Below are 21067 nucleotides of genomic sequence, written 5' to 3'. Positions count from 1 at the left end.
TGTGTGTGTGTGTATGGAACTATGAGATACAACACGCAGCATATGCACCAAAGTTGGCAGGACTTTGGTAACCAGAGAACACGGTAATTAAATGTGTGAAACTAGCATCTACTTTCTTTCCAGCACTGCTGTTAGACCAGCACAGCTTCCACGTGCATTTTATGAAGGACACATTTTAATTAACTCTTAGTTAATTAAACCCAACATTCAAACCAAATCTATAAGCTTGGGGTGCTTGTGGAGAGGAACACTGGAGCAGCAGCTGCTGTGGTATAATGGGGAATAAGATTATTTCTATACTGCGGTGCCTTGTTGTGTTCCAGTCAAGCTGGAAACAAATGCGTTTTTACATTAGAAACATTATTATTATTAATATTTTTCTTCTTGTTCTTGTTCTTGTTCTTGTTCTTCTTCTTCTTCTTATTATTATTATTATTGTTGTTGTTATTATTATCATTATTATTATTATTATTATTATTATTATTATTATTATTATTGGTAGTAGTAGTAGTGTTATTCATATGTGGATGATATTTTCTATACCTCCCTTCCTATTCTATTCCTCGTGTCATCACACACTGAGCCGCACTCAAATCCCAGCAGCTTTCCAATCACACAGCAACAACGCCACATTCACCTCATGTCGGGATTGCTGTAATTTAAAGTTCCTGCATGGTAAAAAACCATTTACATCAACCTCCAAGTGTTAATTCTGCCAATTTAGCAAACACTTCTCTTTTTCTCCTAGGCTTCACTAAACAATTTAGCTCACCTCATAATGAGAAAGCGCGTAATAATGAGGCTAATGACAGCCATCTTGAATTTCTAGCATGTAGCCTAAAGCACATGAACTCATTCAGTCAGAGGAACGGGAAGTCTTCCATTTCTGCCATGTTCTCCCACATGACATCGGTGTCATTTAACCCTTTCATGCACGAGTCATTAGCTAGAGTCAATTTAAGGTAGTTAGAAAAAGAGGGAAAAAAAAGAGTTATAGAAAAAGAGAAAAATACGTGATAATCTTTATAATCTGCTTACTGGACAGCTTGGTCTTTGAAGGCAGATTGCCTCTGGTTTATCTCTACATACTTTTTTTTACACAAAATCTCAAATGAAATAAAAATATATTTTTGAGCCAGACTACAGCGAACTCCTTTGTTGATTTGAAACAAGTTTTGGTTGTTTTTTTTTTTTTTTCTAAAATCAGATGCATCATGCAACAATCCTAAACTAGGTACAATTACATTTCAAGTTTATTACAACAACAACAACAAAAATTTAACCTTTCAATTAAAAGTGATATTTAGAAAAGGTCAGATTAGATCGAACATTAATATGTGTAATTATTGTTAAACAATTACAAGTCTTTAAGGATTAAACACATCACTGAGGGAATACAGTAGAAGGAAAGTGCAGGGTTTTTTTTTCTTCTTACTTTATTGAATATAACTCATTGTAACCTCATGTGGCATACTATAGCTTACGAGAAGGAGAAAAATGACCTGAGCTTGTGTGGAATTTAAGAGAATTATAACCACAGATTAGTTCAAGTGTACAGTATGCTTGGAGATCCCTGTTATAACACAGACCCCATGATACTCCCTTAAATACATAATGCAGCCATGAGGGGGAGCTTGTAGTCCTCACTGAGGCTTGTTAACTGTGGCTATTGTGTATGTGTGTGTTTGTGTGTGTGTGTGTGTTTTGTGTGTGACATGCCAGTAATTCTCTGTGTGCTAAAGACTTTGCTGTCTGTTCTTCGCTCCATTTACCCACACAGCACAGTCAGTGCACTGACTGAGCAAACTCGAGTGAAAAGCTCTGGATTTTCACTTAACCGTATAACACACACACACTACAGACACCCACAAGTGCTCTTATGTGCAAAACAATTATGCACTCATTACATTAGACAAGGAAGGAAGAAAAACGAAAGAGAGAAAGAAGGAAAAAAAAAAGAAACAAGAGAAACAAAGAGCAAGAGTTGGGGGGGTCCCCTTTTGCTCTACTGGTTCAAAAGGCTATAATATTTTCTTTCCTCTCTCTCTCTCTCTCTCTCTCTCTCTCTCTCTCTCTCTCTCTCTCTCTCTCTCTCTCTCTCTCTCTCTCTCTATTCTTTTCTCTCTTTGTTCCAGAGCCCTGCCCCACAATAGGAAGCTTTAATTAGCTGTAAAGAATTGCACTATTGCAAGCAGGTACTCTTCCACTCCTCCTTTCATGCTCTGTCCTCCGCTGATCCCTCTCTTTCTGATGACATAATAGAGTCCCTGTCGCAGCCCGCTTTACGCAGCCTCAACATATCGAGTAATAACCTCAATATTGGCCAGGTGAATGGGGAACATAGGCCCACTTTAGCTCCCATTCTAAAACACACACCCACTGCTCTTTTCTCACTAAGTACCCCGCAGCTCTTCTCCATAGCTGGAATCGAAGACGAGATGCCCCACGCACAGGCAGACATCATTTCCCTTGGGAATCGGCTTCAATCTCCAAGATGAATCTAAAGTCAGTGTAATATAAGCACATCGGCGGGCCATTTCCCGTAGGCATTCAACCCACAGCCTCTTTAGCTCCCTCTCTCACTCTCTCATTTTCCTATTTTCTCCCCCCCCACACTCGTTCTCTCTCTCTCATTCGTCTCCCAGTGGGCCTGTCATCAAACCCCAGCTTCATGCAGGGAATTGAGCAGCGGGAGATCAGTCTCATACCACTCCATCCTAGTGCTCTAGATATGTTACACGGATTGTGTTGGTTTTAACAGAACTGGCATTCATTGTTTGCAGCCTCTCTTTGTGCATCACTTTATTTACTTTTGCTTAAGAACGGGGGCCCAGCTGAGGTCCCATCTGCACTGCGGCTTTGCACACAGAAGCAGCAACAACAAGGACACATTAATTACTATGGGGCTGTGCTTAATTGTAAGTTCTACCTGCCAGGTTGTACGCAGGCAGTCACTATATCTTGAAGTAGTTTAGTGATTTTTTTTCATTTGTAATTAGAAGCATATGGCTATTTTATTTATTTATTAATTTTTTATTTATTTATTTTTTTTTGCACCGTATATCTACAGCTGCTTTAATCTGTCTACATTTTGCAAATGCTGTTATCTAAAAACATTGCTTCGGGTTTGGAACCGATGCTCTTATTTTCTTTATGACACGTTATGGCACTTTTTTACCCCTTTATGTTCCAGCCTTATTCCAAACTCTCTATAAAAATGAAAGCTTGTAGCTGAGCTACATGGAAGGGTTTGATGGCCCAATTCTGACCTGATACGATTGGATTACTTTGCGAGACTGAGTCAGGGTACAAAAATAAGAAATGGCAGTTTGCTCGAGCATGTGTAACACTCACCATTTTCTGGATGACTGGCTGGGCAGCGCTCTGTGTCTCACTTGAACTTTGGGTGAGTTTGTGTGTATATGAGTGTGTGTATATGAGTGTGCATGTGACTACCAATGAACATACAGGGGACAGAATACATATAAAGTTAATACACTTAATGCTTTTATCTAAATTACGTCCCTGCCGAGCTGAAATGAGAAAACAAAATGCATTGAAACAAAAAAAAAAAAAAAAAGAAGATAATCATAGAGGAACAAAAAAGAAGAGGATGAAACTTTAGAAAAAAACTGCACAGGAGCATTTTAGTAGAAAATGTACACGGGAGGTTTGTTGAGAGAGGAATAGACAGAATATGAGGGAGTGTAAGAAAGAGAAGGACAGACATTGAGAGAAAACAGAAGAGCGTTTGTGAACAATAGAGTGTGACTGTGGTGCTGAGAGAAGCAATGGATAAGTGGGACTCTCGCATGTAAAGAATGTGCAGCCCTGAGCAGCAGTTCACATTATCCTCCATTACTGTGCACATTAGTCTCAGCTTCCCGCGTAGCCATTCACTCTAAAAGGTCATGCCAGAAAGTGCCAGCACCTGAAAGGTCATGTTGGCTCTGATAGGAGCATGTGCTTGATTAGAGCTACAGTCTCATGGGGCCTGAACATAGAGACAGTCCACGGTGAGACAGGAATCCAGGGGTGAGGAGGAGAGCTGAGGATAAGAAAGGAACTTTGTGGTTGAAACAAGGCATTTGTGAGAGAGAAGGCTGAGGTTGAACAGCTCCAGGTGAGACAAAGTGATAAGGGGGAGACAGGGAACTAACGCTGAGACATGAAGCATCGAGCTGAAGCATGGTGCTTGAGTGAGAGACAGAGCTAAGAGTTAGACATGAAACTAAGGTTGAGCAAGTAGCTCTGATTCAGACTGTGTGCTAAGGCACGGGGAAAGACACAAAAATCTGAGCGTGAAATGTGAAGCTGACTGTGGATTCAAGCATAAGACAGGTAAAGGTGAGATGAGGAGTCGAAGGTGAGACAGGGGGCTGAGGATTAGATAGAGATAAGAGGATAGCTGAGACAGGAAGCTGTAGGGTAAGAGAGAAAAATAAGAGTTGAGTACTGTATGAGGCAGGAGAATGGAAAGGTGAGGGTAAGCAGGGAATAGAGAGTGAGACAGGGAAGTGAGGATGAGCAGGGATTAGAGAGTGAGACAGGGAAGTGAGGATGAGCAGGGAATAGAGAGTGAGACAGGGAAGTGAGGATGAGCAGGGAATAGAGAGTGAGAGAGGGAAGTGAGGGTAAGCAGGGAATAGAGAGTGAGACAGGGAAGTGAGGATGAGCAGGGAATAGAGAGTGAGACAGGTAAGTGAGGATGAGCAGGGAATAGAGAGTGAGACAGGGAAGTGAGGATGAGCAGGGAATAGAGAGTGAGACAGGTAAGTGAGGATGAGCAGGGAATAGAGAGTGAGACAGGGAAGTGAGGATGAGCAGGGAATAGAGAGTGAGAGAGGGAAGTGAGGATGAGCAGGGAATAGAGAGTGAGACAGGGAAGTGAGGATGAGCAGGGAATAGAGAGTGAGAGAGGGAAGTGAGGATGAGCAGGGAATAGAGAGTGAGACAGGGAAGTGAGGATGAGCAGGGAATAGAGAGTGAGACAGGGAAGTGAGGATGAGCAGGGATTAGAGAGTGAGACAGGGAAGTGAGGATGAGCAGGGAATAGAGAGTGAGACAGGGAAGTGAGGATGAGCAGGGAATAGAGAGTGAGACAGGTAAGTGAGGATGAGCAGGGAATAGAGAGTGAGACAGGGAAGTGAGGGTGAGCAGGGAATAGAGAGTGAGAGAGGGAAGTGAGGATGAGCAGGGAATAGAGAGTGAGACAGGGAAGTGAGGATGAGCAGGGAATAGAGAGTGAGACAGGGAAGTGTAGATGACTAAGGAATAGAGAGTGAGACAGGGAAGTGTAGATGACTAAGGAATAGAGAGTGAGACAGGGAAGTGAGGATGAGCAGGGAATAGAGAGTGAGACAGGGAAGTGTAGATGAGTAAGGAATAAAGAGTGAGACAGGAAAGTGAGGATGAGCAGGGAATAGAGAGTGAGACAGGGAAGTGTAGATGAGTAAGGAATAAAGAGTGAGACAGGAAAGTGAGGATGAGCAGGGAATAGAGAGTGAGACAGGGAAGTGTAGATGAGCAGGGAATAGAGAGTGAGACAGGGAAGTGTAGATGAGCAGGGAATAGAGAGTGAGACAGGAAAGTGAGGATGTGTAAGGAATAGAGAGTGAGACAGGAAAGTGAGGATGAGTAAGGAATAGAGAGTGAGACAGGGAAGAGACAGCAAGACAACAAGCTGAGAGCGAAATTGAAAGCTGAGAATGAGACAGGGACCTGAGGATGACACAAGATGCCTTTGTAAACCTTTCTAGAAAGCTTCCTTTAAAAATAAAATGATACGTCTCTTATTCCTACCTGTATTTCTATTTGTTTATGTGTTCATCCTAAATGATGTATTTGTATTTAGTTATCTCCTGCTGCTTTGGTTGGCCAAATGTAAGGAGGAATGTTGTTCTAGATAAGGAAAAGTGTTTAAGCGACGCTACACAGCAATTCTCTATAACACAGGTCCATTGTGTAGAGACAATCTGGTGGCGTTAAAGAATTGAATTGGACGGCATTCCTTTGTAATGCCTATATTACACAGACTACATTTAGCAGCTATATATCTACTTTGTGCTGATATGATTGACACAAGTTACACCACAATGTCGGTATATTTGTATATCGTCGCTGTCAGGCGGAATCCTCGTATCTCCAAAACCGTTATTTTTCAGGAAATTAAAAAACACTGTACCTTATCTGCAGTGCACAGGGTTTAGTCCGCGTTGCAGTGGATTGTCTTGCGCTAAATTCCTGTCCTCAGACGAGCACCAGGACTAGCGGGGGTCAAGATTTTTTTTTCTTTGAGCCCAGTGTTTTGAAGACATTTACCTCAGAAGACGTGTTGATTCGTTGCGACTCTTCTTGAGGAGAAATATGCCGTGAAGCTCTCCGGCGGAGTGAGGAAGAGGTGGACAGTTGAAGTGTCCAATGGAGTTATGAGATTTGCGTTCAAGCTATTTTCAAGACTTTAGATTGGTTAATAACTTGTAAAAATAACAGACCCACGTGGGGACTGACCAATAGCATCGATATGCGAAAAAATATGAAATTGACCAAATTTGGACATACGAGGTTTCCGCCCGACAGCGACGTTATGTAAAAAAAGCGTTAAAACGATGACGCATTAAAATGACCGGTAATAATCACACAGCATTGGCACGAGACAAATTCCACTCACTCAGCAGCATTACTGTATCCCTGTCCATCACCAAAACAACTTCAGGATAGCTAAAGTCTTATAGCTGTACGGGTTTACGGATGGATGTTGAAATAAATCTGTATGTGTGCAATAAAAGGCCCCATGGTAGATATGGTAGATAATGTGTGTAGGTACAAATCTCAATATTTCACCTCGTGTATAGTGCTGTGTGTACTGTAAAACAAAAGCTGCCTTGATTACTGTTATAATATTTATCTTTTATTATAAACATATTACAGGACTAAGCACTATTCATTTGTGTTGTTGTATGTTTTCTGCGCACTGTTTCTACTGAAATCAACTTTCTCCTGGTCTTCACTGTCAATCACAGCTGAGACACACTTCTGCATTATCTAGTGGAATGTGTGTGTGGCGCTTTCTGTAATGTTGTGGCCAATATTGTGCAGGATCACTATTTATTTAGAGAAAATTCCTTCATTGCCTGAGGAGGCCTGGCTGTTGCTTAGCAACAACAGTATTATTTTTGGAGAGTGTGATTAATATTAAGTGTCCTTTGAATAGCGGCACAAACACACTCTTTGCTTTCGGGGTGTGTGTGCGTGTGTGTGTGAAAGTGTGAGTGTGTATGCATGTGTGTGAGCATCTGTGTGTTTTTGTGTGTGAGTGTGTGTGCATGTGCATGTGTTTGCGTGTGTGTGCACGTGTGTGCATTTGGGCATGTGTATGTGTGTGTGTGTGCATGTGTGTGTATGTGTGTGTGTGAATGAGTGTGTTTTTACACATATGTGTGTGTGTGCTTTTGTTTTTGCACATATGTGTGTGTATGTGTGTATGTGTGTTTGTGCATGTGTGTGTTTTTGCACATATGTGTGTGTGTGTTTTTTTTTGCACATATGCGGGTGTATGTGTGTGTGTATGTGTGTTTGTGCATGTGTGTGTTTTTGCACATATGTGTGTGTGTGTTTTTTTGCACATATGCCTGTGTGTATGTGTGTGTGTGTATGTGTGTTTGTGCATGTGTGTGTTTTTGCACATATGTGTGTGTGTTTTTGTTTTTGCACATATGCATGTGTATGTGTGTGTGTGTGTGTGTATGTGTGTGTGCGTTTGAGCATGTGTATGTGTGTGTGCATGAGTGTGTTTTTGCACATATGTGTGTGTGTGTGTGAGTGTGTGTGCATGAGTGTGTTTTTTGCACATATGCCTGTGTGTGTGTGTGTGTGTGTGCATTTGGGCATGTGTATGTGTGTGTGCATGTGTGTGTATGTGTGTGTGCGTTTGAGCATGTGTATGTGTGTGTGTGCATGAGTGTGTTTTTGCACATATGTGTGTGTGAGTGTGTGTGTGTGCATGAGTGTGTTTTTGCACATATGTGTGTGAGTGTGTGCATGAGTGTGTTTTTGCACATATGTTTGTGTGTGTGTGTGTGTGTGTGTGTGTGTGTGTGTGCATGAGTGTGTTTTTGCACATATGTGTGTGTGTGAGTGTGTGTGTGCATGAGTGTGTTTTTGCACATATGCCTGTGTGTGTGTGCGTGTGTATGCGTGTGTGTGTGCATGAGTGTGTTTTTGCACATATGTTTGTGTGTGTGTGTGAGTGTGTGTGTGTGTGTGTGCATGAATGTGTTTCTGCACATATGTGTGTGTGTGAGTGTGTGTGTGCATGAGTGTGTTTTTGCACATACGCCTGTGTGTGTGTGTGTGTGTGTATGCGTGTGTGTGCATGAGTGTGTTTTTGCACATATGCCTGTGTGTGTATGCGTGTGTGTGCATGAGTGTGTTTTTGCACATATGCCTGTGTGTGTGTGCGTGTGTGTGTGCGTGTGTGTGCACATGATTGTGTGTTGTCATCTCTTAACTTCCTCAGAGAGGTAATAGAGAAGAGACTTGTTTAGTTTAATTGAATTCTAATTCGATTCAAACCAAACGAACGTGACACATGCGGGTGTGTGAGAGTTTCCTGTGACCTCCCTCCTCCACTCTCCTGTTTTCATTTCGTCTACTTCTGCTCTCTCGTCTTCACCATGACTCACATTTCACTGCCAGCAAATGGCTCCTGCTTGAGTTCCTTTTCTATTTTTCTCTCTTTTTTTTGGACCTCAAGCATGTCTCTTCTTTTCTTTCTGTCTTTCTTTCCTTCTCTTTTGGTGCTATCTCTTTCCTGCTATAGATTCTGCACGGTTTTGAATTCGAGCGCTGGTTCTCTCAGCAGAATAGCGCTGCAGGCATGTTGCAGTATGTGATACACTTTGTTGATTCTGCATGTATAAAATCCTCTTCCACATACTGAGAGCTTGCTCACGCTTTTAAAAGCCCATTTAAAACATAAATGTTTCATAGTGGAATAGATCTTGACATGTGAAAGATAGCAGGAAGAAGCTGCATTGGAGATCAGCCACAGATTCGCTGACATGGAGCTGAAATGTTCACATTTCCATTTATTCATTTGGCAGATGTTTTTATCCAAATACAATCCAAGCATATAGCTGAAGGTTCAGGGTCTTGCTCAAGTGCCCAATAGTGACTGTCTGGATTTACTAGGATTTGGACTTACATGGAGCAGAGAACCTTAACCACAGAGATACCACTTTATTCCAATTTGGCTGAATTTATTTTTCACTTTTTCCTTCACTATGTGTTGTTAAACTGTTCCGTATCACCGGCTGTCCATGGTGTTGATAAAAACAAGTCTCCTAAGAGTTAGTTGACATTTATATTGTGTACTTTAATCTCTGAGCTAGCTGTCAACAACAACAAAAATAAAACAAACTTAACAGCAAAAAAAAATTAGAGTTAGATCTCATCCTGCTGAATCACACTAACATTTTTAATCAGCTAAATTCAGCACAAAGAAGATATATAAATATAATAAGTGAAATATTAGTAATATAGAATAATATAATAAATATTATATTTTCAATATTATTAAAAAAAATAATTATAAAAAATATATACACACATATATATATATATATATATATATATATATATATATATATATATATATATATATATATATATTTTATTAAATATTAAATATATTTATATAATTTTCTATTCAGTTATATGAATTTATATACAGAATATATATATATATATATATATATATATATATATATATATATATATATATATATATATATATATATAAACTGAATATAAAATGTGGTTTAATCTACATCTTTCATATTGCATTTAAATATCTTTGATTACATACATTTAGATTTGTATTGAAATCTGTATGTTTCACACTGCAATTCGACGGATATTTAAGTTTTTACGGACATTTTTTTAAATAATATATTTGCTGAAGTTCTCAAATCAGCTGTAAGAAGCAGCTCTTTGGTGCACCAGGCTCTATTTTCAGGAGAAAAATACTACAACAATCCAACCAATTAGGACAAGCTGATGTCTCTATTCGCCTGTCAGTCATCTTGAATTTAGAAAGCTCTAGTTTTACACTAGTCTTCAGGGAGACTAATAGAGACATACATGTGTTTTGTGTTTTCTTCAGCAAACCTCTGACTAAATCACTGACTATATATATATATTTTCACACAATTATCTTGACCTTTACGTCGGAAATGTCTTCCTGAGTCGTTTTGAATGAGGCACGGCCTTAGCGAGCTCCCGTTCCACTGTAACCTCATGCATTTTGTTTATCATAATATATCATATCACAAATTACTGGCACATGCCTACTGGGTCGTTTTACACATAAATATGTTGAGTCTTGCTTAATTAAATTCTCACTCAAGTAAGCAGTGTATAGCTTTACAGTGCTATCCATCACCACTAATCACTAACCTAGGCAGATTTTCCAGTTTGTATTACTTAATGGTTCATCTAATGAATTTCATAATTAATCGACGCCTTTATTTTGTCACATATACATTACAGCACAGTGAAATTCTTTCTTCGCGTATCCCAACTTTGCCGGTTGGGGTCAGAGCACAGAGTCAGCTATGATACAGCACCTCTGGAGCTGAGAGGGTTAAGGGCCTTACTCAAGGGCCCAACAGTGGCAGGTTGAACCCTGATCCTCAGATCAACAACCCAGAGCCTTAACTGCTAAAGCGAGGGAATTTTAAATTTCATTATAGCTTTTCAATCACTCAATCAATCGCTTAATTCTTCAATGAATTAAATTTTTCTCTCAAAACAAGTTTAAATCTCTGAACAGTTCATTTCTTGTTCACACCAGATTTGAATTACTTATACATTTAAGGTTTTGGCAAATGTGTGTTTAACTGTCTAGAATTTGTGTGCTGGGGCTTGAACGCTGATCCTCAGATCAACAACCCACAGCCTTAACCACTTGATTCCACCATTGCTCCAAACTTTAAAGTCTTTTGTGCTTTCATTGTTTACAGAAAACTACCTGAATTGGTGAAATAGATGACAAGCACAGGATTTTTCTTTTGCACCCCTGCATGTGTGTTGTGATGACATCACACAACACGTCTCACACATCTACAGGAAATCTGCAGCAATTTTTATATATATATCTATATATGCTTCATATTCTCTTCAAAAACAGGCAAATCTGTCTTTTTGCATTTAAAATAGTTGCACTAAAAGGTTGTTGACTATAAACACAAGTATATATATATATATATATATACATATATAAATATAAAAGTATATACTTGTGTTGAAAGGCAACACATTTTTAGTGCAACTTGTATGTGTGTGTGCAGAGAAACGTTCAGGCTGGAGGCTAAAGAAAGCAAACATTTAGCATTTCTTCGTGGGTTATTTTGGTTTCTTTATGAAACGACTTTACACTAAATTACTGTGTCGTTCCAGAACGATACTGTTTCACCACACTATAGAATTAGAGCCTCATCATCCACCAAACAAATAATATTTGGTCAGACGGGGTAAAGATAAAACGGCGTATAATGATTGTATATCTATAAAGTCTACCTAATAAGAGAGCAATTGAGTTTGGGGATGATGTAGGAGCACCAAATAAACCAGCAGCGCAGTGAATAATGCAAACGTATTCAAGCATTAAACAGCTGTGTGCCTTTATTACTTGTATTATATTCACCTTAGTTCTAAACATATAGAGCTTTGCAGATCTAATAACTATGCTGATCCTTTTGTAGTCTGTGTTTCTTCCTTTCCGATTGTAATGAAATGTAATAGAAGTAAATCGTCCTGTCAATCACAGCTTCTGCATTATCCAGTGGAACGTGTGGCGCTTTTCATAACGTTCTGGCCTACATCGCTGATTATTTATGATCGTGTTTTATTTCTACTGAGATGCCATCTTAATATTTATCCGTCAGCATTTCCTAAATCTGTATGTGGTATTAATACTGTATCTAATATTTCTATTTATATATTATGTGTAGTATAGGTATGTGTGTCATGCCCCAGATGAATATCTGCGTCTGAAGAGGGAGTGGACTTCACCAGAAGTAATTTTGGATCAACCCTATCTCCATGGAAACACTGGAAAATAAAACAATAAGAGAAACGACAGAAGTGTCAGATCGGAGTGGGTTTAAACCTGTGACGCTTATTTATTTTATTTATACCTGCATGTGATTATTTCTAATGATGCTAATTGGGTTGTGTTCATTTTAATAAATGTCTTCGTCGTGTGAGGGTGAAACTCGCGCCCTATCCGAACCCTTCGTGCCCTTCAGTCTCACGCCCACGTGATATAAAAGTAAAAACCTCTGTCTCACAAACTTTCTGCTGCGCTCAACAGGAACCCTGTCCCTGTGAAATCTAGTCTTTAATAGACAGCCAAGCTTTAAAAAACAAACAAACAAGAAAAGAAAACAATGATAGTGCCTTCGGTTCCCGTCTGCATTTGTATTCGTTCAGAACACTTCATCTGTTCAATCGTGATGATGTATTTGTTTTGGGTTACGTCTCTATTATAAACAATGTGTAGCTAATAATTTGTACTGAGTGACAAACCTGTGTGTGTGTGTGTGTGTGTGTGAGAGCATGCACGCGCAACACCAAGCTCTCCCTGGCGGCCACTAATAATGCTATGATGGGTTCAGCCAAAGCTCATTCTCTCCATCATTCAACTCCAAAAAATGACTTATCTCCAACGTTCATTTTTCATTCCTTAACACCAAGGCACAGAGTGCAAAGTTTATTATATAATGCCAGTCTATTACCCACACAGCAATAAATGTTCAGGTTTTAACCAGAGAGTTATATGGCTGAGAGAGAGAGAGAAAGAAAGAGAGAGAGAGAGAGAGAGAGAGAGAGAGAGAGAGAGCTCTTACCAGCATTATACAGCTGACAAGAAGCACTCTTCTTTCATAAGACTCTGAATGTCCTGGTGTATGAGTCAGCGCAGAGCCACGCCAATTATTCGCTAATTCTGTCGTGCTTCTTTTCCATCCAATGTCTCTTCGAACCTCTTTCTCCCTGTAATCCATTGCTCTGTGTAATTAGATGTCACTGGGAGCTTACACCTATTCTTATCTGAGGTAGGGTGAGTTTGTGTGTGTGTGTGTGTGTGTGTGTGTGTGTGTGTGTGTGAGTGAGTGTGAGTGTGAGAGAGAGAGAGAGAGAGAGAGAGAGAGAGATGAAGAAAGCCAAGCCAGAAAGTGGACAGGCATACGGTGGGACAGACAGATCCACACACACACACACACACACACACACACACACACACACACACACACACACACACACACACACACACACACACACACACAGCTCAGATTCAGACCAAAGGCTGGCATTGCCAGAGGCATCACGTGTGTATAGCTCCAGAGTCTCCGTGCTGTCCTGTTTTCTCCCCTCGCTTTGAAGACAGAACATGGCCAGAGTCTGCGCAATATGCTCCAATCTGCTCTCGCAGGCAACACACACACATGCTGACTCCTGGCCAAACAAACAGACGCGCCTCAGTCCAACACACATGCACACACACGCATATGGACGCAGACACACGCAGACACACACACACACAACGCTCTATCCTGAATCAGCCTGCTAAAGATTTCGGCACTGTTTGAGGCCAATATTGTTGGGGGACTCAGAGTAAAGGATTTGCATTTATAAGTGTGGCTTCCTTTCAAAGCTACAACAATGCGGCCCTATGTGATGATTTCGGCTCACGATAAAACCTCCTCGCTCACACAAACACAGAGACGAAGATAGGGAAATGTAAAAAAATCATGCAACATCAGATCACGATACTCTATTAAAAAGAGTACATTTTTTTTTTTTTTTTTGCAAACATGGGTTTATGCAGCAATGATTTATTTCTCACTTCTAACCCAAATTTTACGTACTGAAAAAAAATGTAGTATTTAAAAAGATTGACACATAAATTCATTTGCTTTTTTTTTTTTTTTTTTTTTTTAACCTGTGGAGACCGGAGAAACATTATAGAGTGAATATTAACATAACGGTGGACTAGAAATGTTATGTAATATTCATCCACAGAAAAGACAGAACTGCAGTAAGCATGTATTAGAAATTAAACACTCACAGGTCATATTCCTTTACTACATTAACAAGACTAAAATTTTGAGGACTAAACCTTTTTATCGGCACACTGGGGTTTCCTTTGTGCCATAAACATAACAAATGGACTTATCAGAGTGTTGATCAGCTAAATTCATTATTTTATCTCGGCAAGTCTGATATAAAATGAGTCAGGACTCGAAATGTTGGCTTTGAGTGTGAGATGTGTGTTTTTTCCCTCTGTTGGATAAACTAAGGGGGGACACGGTGGCTTAGTGGTTAGCACGTTTGCCTCACACCTACAGGGTTGGGGGTTCGATTCCTGCCTCCGCCTTGTGTGTGTGGAGTTTGCATGTTCTCCCCGTGCCTCGGGGGTTTCCTCCGGGTACTCCGGTTTCCTCCCCCGGTCCAAAGACATGCATGGTAGGTGTATCCTGCCTTGATGCCTGAGATAGGCACAGGCTCCCCGTGACCCGAGGTAGTTCGGATAAGCGGTAGAAAATGAATGAGAGAGAGAGAGTGGATAAACTAACACAACAGTTTAGTGGTCGAAGTGGTTGATCAAGCACTAGGGGCATCTCAGAGTGCATAAATGGCTTTGATATCACTGTTTACTATGAAGATTTATGTGACAATTGTGTGAAATAAATAAATAAACATATATATATCTATCTATTTTATATATCTATAAATATCTATCTATCTATCTATCTATCTATCTATTTTTTATTTATTTTTATTTTTTGGAATTTTTGTATAATATTTTCTATAATAATATATATCGCTTTTAGTAAGCTAGGAAAAAACAGAAACGCTTATAAAACACCACGACTTCTGAAAGCCGTGAGAGTCTAAGTCCGTAATTACCACTGTAGTGTGTGACAAGACAAAGACATTTAATGCTGGACATGGACACAATCAAAACAGGGTCATTTAGCCAAAATTGAGCCGAGAGTGTTAAGGGCCTTGTTCAAGGGCCCAACAGTGGCAGGTTGAACCCTGATCCTCAGATCAACAACCCAGAGCCTTAACTGCTAAAGCGAGGGAATTTTAAATTTCATTATAGCTTTTCAATCACTCAATCAATCGTTTAATTCTTCAATGAATTCAATTTTTCTCTCAAAACAAGTTTAAATCTCTGAACAGTTCATTTCTTGTTCACACCAGATTTGAATTACTTATACATTTAAGGTTTTGGCAAATGTGTGTTTAACTGTCTAGAATTTGTGTGCTGGGGCTTGAACGCTGATCCTCAGATCAACAACCCACAGCCTTAACCACCTGATCTTTTTTTTTTTTTTTTTAAGAAAAAAATCTTAATATATTTTTCTCAGAGTTAGCAAAACTCTTGATATTTGCTAATAAGCTCCGCCCATACGTTCAGACTGACCTCAGGCAGACATCCTTCACTTTTGTTGTGTCCAGGTAAAATACTTTTGATCTCAATATAGCTTTTCAATCGCTCAATCACTTGATTCTTCAATTCTCTCAAAACAAGTTTAAACCTCTGAACAGTTCATTTCTTGTTCACACCAGATTTGAATTACTTATATATTTAAGCAAACTGCACAGGTTTTGGCAAACCAGCAAAAGAGCAAGTTTAACTGTCTAGAATTTGCACAATAACTAAATGCACAAGGCTCGCTGATCAAAAGCGATCGGGAGTCGATTCTCTGTGAAATTGTCATACACTTCTAAACAATCTTTTATCGTGTGGGCCATCGCTTGCTAAATGTTTCTGGAAAATAAACTTGTATATGACTTTACAAATGAAAAAATGTGTTAAAATAGACACACCAGAGGGAATTTTCTCTTTAAATCCAACACACTGATACAACAATACAACATTGTATAGACACAAATGTGAATATGATTACTTTCTGTACACTACAGTACTGACCAGTGACTCTGGTCATTTTACTAAACACAATAACTAGGTTTTGAAGCGTGAACGGAATGTTTTGGGTGTGTTAATACATTTTGCAGATCTGATAATCTGACAAAAAAAAACAGTTGTGACGATTAGACTTACTGTATAGTTTAGAGAAAGTTACGACTGTTTCAATGATAAATTAAGCCAAATTGATTGAGAAAAACTGTTGAACACAACAACAAGAATTCGATGCTGCTATTGCAAATGTAAATATATTTACAACCTTCTTACTGTTTATGTTTGATATAGTTTGCGCTAGCTTTTAGTCTTTAGCGCTATGTTGTTTTTAGTTTTCTGTAGCTCTGCGTTGTTTTATGTAACACAAAGGTCCTGGAGAAACGTTATCTCATAGCTAAGTATGAAATTAACATCAGTAATATTTCAGGTCAAATTTCTACATCAATTTTGTCAAATTTAACACATACAAATAATTTAATGATGATGATGATGATGATGATGATGATGATGATGATGATGAGAAAATAATTAAATACGATGTTGTTCCTCTCCTGTTACACAGACATGTCCAAACACACAGAAAATCTCCACCCAGAGCCTTAGACAACTGAATCTAAATGATTTACTCTAATGTTTTTTTATTTTTATTTTTTTACTGCAGCTCAAGGGCCCAACAGTGACAGCTTGGCAGTGCTGGGGCTTGAACCCCAATCGTCTGATCAACAAAAATCCACCAACCGGCTGATTTCACAAACTGCACTGCCAACAGGCAGCCCCTGACTGTACATCTAATAATATTCTAACACCTCCTAAAACCTGAAATGATGTAAATGCTTGTTTTATCTCTCTCTCTCTCTGTCTGTATCTCTCTCTCTGTCTGTATCTCTCTCTCTGTCTGTATCTCTCTCTCTCTGTCTGTATCTCTCTCTCCGTCTGTCTCTCTCTCTGTCTGTATCTCTCGCTCTCTGTCTGTATCTCTCTCTCCGTCTGTCTCTCTCTCTCCGTCTGTCTCTCTCTCGCCGCCTGTCTCTCTCTCGCCGTCTGTCTCTCTATCTCTCTCTCTGTCTGTCTCTCTGTCTCTCTCTTTCTCTCTCTCTCTCTCTCCCCATCTGTCTCTCTCTCCCCATCTGCCATTGTCTGCATCCTTGTTTCATGTTTTTTAGTTAATAAATCCTGTTTATTTTTACGCTATCCTGCATGTGGGTCTGCTTTTACCCCCGCGACTCTCTCTCTCTCTCTCTCTCTCTCTCTCTCTCTCTCTCTCTCTCTCTCTCTCTCTTAACCTAGACAATTCAATCAATTTAGGTAAAAATTGGTAAATAGTGTGCATGGAAGAATCGATTTTGCAGGGTGTTTAAAATGCAGCACACTGAAAGAAAATCAGAACGTAGGCTACAGAAATGAGAAATCAGGATGCATTAAGATGCATAAAGAATCTATTTATAAAGACACTGTGACACTGAATGAAAATCGCATCAGATTGTGAGGTCACTAGAGATTCCCAATCCTACACATGAACACACAATGCTGCTGTGAAGGCAAACAGAAATCTCACTCCACACTGGGCTATTAATACAGCTGTCTAACCTTTGGTTAGCTCATCATACTCTCTCTCTCTCTCTCTCTCTCTCTCTCTCTCTCTCTCTCTCTCTCTCTCTCTCTGTCTCTCTCACTCTCTCTCACTCTCTCTCTCACTCACTATATAATGTTATGCCTATGTTTAACTTTAACCTTGTTACACAAAAAACAATCACTTACTTACATCACTAATGTTTGTGACAGATAGATAGATAGATAGATAGATAGATAGATAGATAGATAGATAGATAGATAGATAGATAGATAGAAGTCACTCTTACCTATCTGCATGTCTATGGTGAGGAGTTTGTTTTCAGATGGGAAAAGGATCTTCGGAGGTTCTTCAGTCAGAGGAGCTGTAAAACACACACACACACACACACACACACACACACACACACACACACACACACACACACACACACACACACAAAGAGTTAGACTGGCCATCAGAATCACATTGTACTGCCTCCTTTATATAACCAAGTGCATCTAAATCACACACAAATATGCCACAGATATTTATGCTGTGCTTCTCTCTGTCCATTTCTAACACACGCTGTCACACACACACACTCGCTATCATCGCTTCAGAATCTCTCTTGCTGCGTAGGCAGTCTGCAAATTACAGGTCATTCCCTCCAGCCCAGCTCAGCACTCTTTCTCTCTCTCTTCCTCTGTGTGTGTGTGTCCTGCTCTCTCTCTCTCTCTCTCTCTCTCTCGCTTTCTCTCGTTCTCCCTCTCTCGAGACTCCAGTCTCCAGTCTTATTTGTTCAGTTACAGTCATTCGAGCACATGCAAATATGACCAAATGCTTAACTCCTTGTGCATTCGCTTGTGTGCCTGTTGTAATCTGTGGTGGGTACGGGATGTGTGAGTTCGGAGGATTGCAGGTGTGCGTACGTGTGTGAACGAACCGAACGTGATGGAGAAGAGAGAGGAAATTAGAGCAGGTGTATTATAGGCACCGGTGTATGGGTCGTGTTCGTATCTCCAGACTGCCTCTGAGCTGAGAGTGTGTGTGATGTGGTGTGTGGTTAACAGACGGGGGCACTGGTGGAGCTTTAAGCCGTGTGATCGCTCATCCAAAATCCAATTTTCCTTCGCCGGCAGAAAGCGCACTGGCCCTTCCCGCCAGATTAGTCTGGGCCAGTGGCGGCTGGCAAGCAGCAAATTAATGAATTACTCTGGTGGAATATATTCTCATCACAACCCTGACCCACAGCACAGACTTTCCAGGAAGAAGAACGCAATCCAACACACACACACACACAAACACACACACTTCATGCCTTGCTCAAGTTTAGACGTCATCGGCGTGCTTTTATTTACAACGCTACCTCGAGCCGTTAAAGCGACGATGTTCTCTCAATCAGTCTCTCTGCTTCAATCACTCCTTCAAGAAACAACCTGAGATGATGTTAGTTAAATTACAAACACTTAAGCAACAATATTCACGTTTTAAAGGTCAAACATGAGACAATTCTCTCAGGATAGTCTAAATTAAAAAGCTCAATTTCATCGTCTATCTGAGGACGACCGGAAAATACAGAATTGTTATTACGCACAGCGGCTCACCCATGGGACGTAACCGTAATTGGACACAATTCGGGTAAAGTAGTGCAGTCAAATAGAAAATATTACATTTAAATTGGGATCAAGTAAAATGAGCATTCTAAAGCACACCGATTTCAACTATGCTACGTACAGTAATTAAAGCTGTTATTCCTGCTCCTGCATTTACACTTGAAACTGGATATTTTTACTGTAACAAGAAAAGGAAAGGAAAGGAAAGGAAAGGAAAGGAAAGGAAAGGAAAGGAAAGGAAAGGAAAGAAAAGAAAAGAAAAGAAAAGAAAAGAAAAGAAAAGAAAAGAAAAGAAAAGAAAAGAAAAGAAAAGAAAAGAAAAGAAAAGAAAAGAAAAGAAAAGAAAAGAAAGGAAAGGAAAGGAAAAGAAAGGAAAGGAAAGGAAAGGAAAAGAAAGGAAAGGAAAAGAAAAGAAAGGAAAGGAAAGGAAAAGAAAGGAAAGGAAAGGAAAGGAAAGGGAGTAGCACGGCGCATCTCCGAATGAAACGGTAGCTACAACCCAATGAGAAATAATACATTAGCACAGCAAACACATCCATATTTCCTTAATAAGCACTCCCTCAAAGCATGGAGCCCATATGCTAAATGTTCTCATCAACATAATGCATTAATAATGAATGCACAACCCCATCCCCCAAGGGAGAGGGGACAGCGAGACGATTTTCATGTGTCCGCTCAGTCATTCCTGGTGAGAGAGCTGGAAAAGCAGTGTGGGCTGGCTCAGGAACAAGGGAGGGGTGTGATGGGGGGGGCTGCGATGGCGTGCAGAAGTAGAGGAGAGGAAGATAGAGGAGTGCGAGCCAGCACTGTGGGAGAGCGGTTAGACGCGGCAGGATGGAATCTACCGAGAAAAAAGGATGGGAGGGGGGGAGTAAAGTGGTCCTCTATTTAACCTCTACTCCTGTGTGTGTGTGTGTGTGTGTGTGTGTGTGTGTGTGTGAGCTGTCTTTATAACATGCACACACATGCATACCCACACTCAGACTGTTCATACGGTTTGTGACTGACAGACTGAGAGTAGGAGAAGTGTTATAGTACAGACTCCTTGTGAGATTCACAGCTCTTTTTCCCCTACACACACACACACCAGGGCGAAATAAACTGTCTCTTAGTCGCAGTCTCTACTGTGTATTGCGCACGCTTCCCTGAAGTGTGTGTGCTGTGCAGCGTGAATAATAGATCTGAACTCTAAGTCGCCACAAACCCTTGAAGCTGTTACAATGCTTTTCCATCAGCGGATCTATACACACCTATTCCAGCTACACGCCCCGCCGTCCTCCACACGATTAAATACACCCCTTAAACATAATCACACACTCCGATCCACACCGCAGAGCAAACCGGCCGTACGCTTAACTAAGGTGTGAGCCCACCGCTGAGATGCCAAGCAGAACACTACAAGCTGTGCACTTCCTTTAACTGTGATGCATACTAGAGAAAATAGGGCACATTTGATGCTTCAAAAGACATGAGGAGCTATTTGGGGAGTACGCTGTGGCCGACAGAAGTGCATATGTTCCACTTTAGAGAAGCGTTCTGATCCTGCCGAGCTGTTTTACTGTCACAGCAAGATCTTTATATGCAGAGTTACTCGTGTGCATGCGTTCTTGACAAACACACCTACACACACTGGGAAAAAAAAAAAAAAAAACATCAGAAGATGAAAGAGAGACACGCAAGTGAGATACATTAAAAATTAATTGATGGTGCAAGCATCACTCTGTGCGTGTGTGTGTGTGAGTGTGTGTGTGTGTGTGAGCTCAAGGGCCTAGACACTTAGCAAGAATTTAGCAGCTTCTGTAATTAAGCCTTAATTAATTATGATTACATAACACTCCACCCTGATTAAGGACACAGACTCTCTCTCTCTCTCTCTTCTCTCTTCTCTCTTACACACACACACTC

The 21067-nt window shown here is 40.3% G+C and overlaps 1 protein-coding gene across 2 annotated transcripts in view; it reads right to left on the bottom strand.

The window, feature by feature from the left end:
- Positions 1 to 21067, bottom strand: part of il1rapl1a (interleukin 1 receptor accessory protein-like 1a) — a 132637-nt gene that overhangs the window by 19067 nt on the left and 92503 nt on the right. For both annotated transcript variants that reach the window (XM_060877255.1, XM_060877257.1), the window contains exon 6: positions 17857 to 17931. In XM_060877255.1, coding sequence (XP_060733238.1) covers positions 17857 to 17931 — 75 coding nt within the window. The remainder of the gene's footprint in view (positions 1 to 17856; positions 17932 to 21067) is intronic.

The sequence above is a fragment of the Tachysurus vachellii genome, chromosome 8 (genome assembly GCF_030014155.1).
Source record: "Tachysurus vachellii isolate PV-2020 chromosome 8, HZAU_Pvac_v1, whole genome shotgun sequence".
NCBI classification, from domain to species: Eukaryota; Metazoa; Chordata; class Actinopteri; order Siluriformes; family Bagridae; genus Tachysurus; species Tachysurus vachellii.
This window is presented reverse-complemented; position numbering and strand designations above follow the sequence as displayed.